Below are 3,586 nucleotides of genomic sequence, written 5' to 3'. Positions count from 1 at the left end.
TGGAGTGTGGTTCCTGAGATACCCATCTTCATGAGGGTGGACAGGAGGATCTGGTGGTTAACTGTGTCAAAAGCAGCAGACAGATCCAGCAAGATGAATACTGAGGATTTGGAAGCTGCTTTTGCCAGTCTCAGGTCTACAGTAACCTAGAGCAGTGCAGTCTCAGTTGAGTGGCCGCTTTTGAAGCCAGATTGGTTGCTGTCCAGGAGTTGTTCTGTGCAAGAAACATAGACTCGCTCAAGTGTCTTTGCAATGAACGGAAGAAGGGATACCGGTCTGTAGTTTTCTAAAAGTGTTGGATTTAGAGAGGGTTTCTTAAGCAGTGGGGTTACCCGAGCCTGCTTGAATGCTGTGGGAAATGTACCAGAGTGAAGAGAGGTGTTGATAATGTGAGTGAGTGTGGGTATAACTGAAGAAGAAATGGCCTGAAGGAGGTGAATGGGTATAGGATCAAGCGGACAGGTAGTAGGATGATTAGAAAGGATAAGTTTAGAAATGTCTGCCTCCGAGAGTGGAGAGGAGGAGAGTGAATGAGTATTTAAGGTTATGAAGTTTTTGTCAGTTTGTGGCGTGAAGAATTGGTCGCTGATGGTTCTTGTTTTATTTATGAAGAATATTGCAAAGTTATCGGCAGTATGAGTTGATGAAGGAGTGGGTGGAGGAGGACAAAGAAGAGAAGAAATGTTTTGAAAAGCATGCGAGAGTCAGAACAGTTGTTAATTTTGTTGTGGTATTATGTGGTTTTAGCAGTGAAGACACTTGCAAAGAAGGAGGAGAGGAGTAACTGATATACACTAAGGTCAGTAGAGTTTGTTTATTTGCGTCACTTCCTCTCTGCGGCTATAAATAATCCTCTGCGGGATGATAAATAACTACAAAATTGATTGTAACAGGGTTGGTAATAGTAATTGTGTGTGATTCAAATGAACTGTTGCAGGTAAGAGATGGTAGACTATCAAATTTCCATTCTTTTGAAATAAGTAGAGCCATCCCTCCACCCCTCCCTATCGGGCGTGGCAATAGATGAATGAAAGTCTGCTTTGTTTACAGCAGAATGTCAGTTCCAGAGACCAATTGGAATAGAGAGTAAAGTAGTAGAGGACAGAGGGACAGTATGCAGATTATTAGGCTAGAGCTGCCTGCAACGTACAATGCGTGGTTTACGAGTGTTATGACAGCAGCCTAGATAGGAGCTGATCACATGTCACATCTTTTGCACACTCAAGCTCGTTATTTCAAATGTAGATGTGTGGCAAGCGCACTCATAATAGAAGATTTTTCATGAAATATATGCAGTGTTAGTAGTAATAGTAGAGATTTGGATGCACATATTGAGTACAATTGACTAGAACAAGTAAAGAAAGGGAAAAAAAGCAATACTCAGGTGTCTTTTTTCGGTGTCCTTGCTAGGTGGAGTCGCGCAGGTAGAGTCGATGGTCTTTACACTCGTCAGTCTTCACACTAGGAGGGCTTCACACGAGGGCTGCCGCAACCGCTGGCGCGGTGTACTTTGCAAATATATACTTTCCTGATTCCACGTAATTTAATTCAGCTGGCCAAGCCTTACTCCTTATGAAACCGAAACTGCAAAGCCACGCGATATGCACGAGAACAAACGTGACTTGAGCATGCGTTTACCATGGTAAACACAGTAAACAAAACATTGTGTCCTAGCAATGACAACTACGCTAAAATCTAATGAGAAAAGATACAAAACACTTACAGACTGCTGTCCTCTTCTGCTGCTCAACTGCTTCTACTGCAGTAATTTCTACCAAGGGGTCTTGCCTAATCGAGTCATTGTTGCATCGTCACAAAAATTTATAATTTGCACATCTTTGCAAGTCTTTTTGTTTTAGCCATTCGGTACTCGCACACCACAGATAGGGTTTTCTGTGCGCTCACAGTCACGTCCAAAGCCGCATTGTGAGTTTCATATTGAGTTATTATTCTTAGTTTGTTGAGCTTAAGTGGCCAAATACACACAGAATGACGTCAAAATGGCTGTCCTGGTGAGTATCCTTGTAAACGCAGTCGTTTTTTAAGTAGATGTAAATAGTTGAGAAAGAAAGCGCATGTGTATCAGTACTGGATCCGTGCATTCGGTCTTATGACAGCAGCCTAGATAGGAGCTGATCACATGTCACATCTTTTGCACACTCAAGCTCGTTATTTCAAATGTAGATGTGTGGCAAGCGCACTCATAATAGAAGATTTTTCATGAAATATATGCACGCTATAGGTCAGCACGAGCGTCTTTCGTTGGTGCATGAGGAGGGGGATCTGCCAAAATAAGGTGCCGGCACAAATTAAGCCCTAGTCATGCTTCAATGATTTCCACTATGATACATTAAATGTTTTAAAAGATGGGCCATGGTTCACCTCGAAGCACTCGTTGGCCTTACATGAAGACTGAAGAGTCACAGAGGAAGTCAAAGAGAGATGTGTGAGGAAAGCAACGTTCATCAGGAAGGACCCCTTTCACCCTTCCTCCCATCCAAGAAGAGGCTAAGAATTATTCAGACTAGCACCTTTAAACTCAAGAAATGCTTCCTCCTGCAAGCAGCTAGACTCACTGTGAACACCTCCATAATTAAAATCATCACCTTCCCACTGCTGCTACTCACAAACTGTAATTGTCAGAATTGATCATAATTCAGTTTTGACAAAATTATGTACTGTTTAAAGGCTAGCTCTGTACTGGAAATGACTCTGTACATAATTTTAAAATATCCAGATCATTGATTAATTGATTGATTGGTTACGTGTTAGCGTGCTAATCATTTTGAGCGCAATGGAAGGCAGTGGATTAGACTAATTGTTCTAATAGCATTAATATGTGTTAGGACATATGCTGTAATCATGGGCAAAATATAAGAGTAAATAAGCATCATTGGATTCACTAATCCTCTAAACTGTATAGATCAGATTGATCCGGTCTATGAATATGTACTAGTGGGTGGGTTTGAGAGCTGAATAATGAAACCTCATGTTGAATGGGCTGGTCGCTTAAGTATAAAGCGGAGTCATGCCAGTGTCAAGGATCAGGGAGCTAAACTGACAAGCATCCTCACACAGAGTCTACTCTTCAATATCCATCCATCATGGAAGTGTCTGATTGGGGCGTGACAAATGTGGACAATCAAACAGTCCAATACTGCTTTCCAGACAACAATTTGTCTTGTACCAAAAGTATCAGACCAGAAGCGGAGTACATTGTTGTGTACATTTTCGTATCTATAACATCAGTGTTCACCGTGTTTCTGAACTTGTTGGTGATTGTCTCCATCTCACACTTCAAGCAGCTCCACACTCCGACCAATGTGCTGATCCTCTCTCTGGCTGTGGCTGATCTCATCGCAGGATTGATTCTCATGCCAGTGCAGGGAATGAAACTCATTGAGCCATGCTGGTACTTTGGAGAAATATTCTGTTCAATATTCCCTCTTATTCTGTATGTGGTTGTCACAGCATCTCTGGGTAATTTGGTTATTATATCCGTGGATCGGTACATTGCTGTGAATGACCCTTTGCGATATCCACTGAAGGTCAATACTAACAGAGTTGTTGTTTCTATTGTTGTAAA

General features: G+C 41.8%; 1 protein-coding gene across 1 annotated transcript in view; it reads left to right on the top strand.

The window, feature by feature from the left end:
* The first annotated feature begins 3,104 nt into the window (after nt 1-3,104).
* Nucleotides 3,105-3,586, top strand: part of LOC107576284 (alpha-1A adrenergic receptor-like) — a 6,043-nt gene continuing 5,561 nt past the window's right edge. Inside the window, exon 1 of the mRNA XM_016262494.1 lies at nt 3,105-3,581. Coding sequence (XP_016117980.1) covers nt 3,105-3,581 — 477 coding nt within the window. The remainder of the gene's footprint in view (nt 3,582-3,586) is intronic.

Source organism: Sinocyclocheilus grahami, unplaced genomic scaffold (genome assembly GCF_001515645.1).
Source record: "Sinocyclocheilus grahami isolate Dianchi unplaced genomic scaffold, SAMN03320097.WGS_v1.1 scaffold3431.1, whole genome shotgun sequence".
NCBI classification, from domain to species: domain Eukaryota; kingdom Metazoa; phylum Chordata; class Actinopteri; order Cypriniformes; family Cyprinidae; genus Sinocyclocheilus; species Sinocyclocheilus grahami.
The sequence above is the reverse complement of the archived record's forward strand: the minus strand, read 5'-3'. Positions and strand labels throughout refer to the sequence as shown.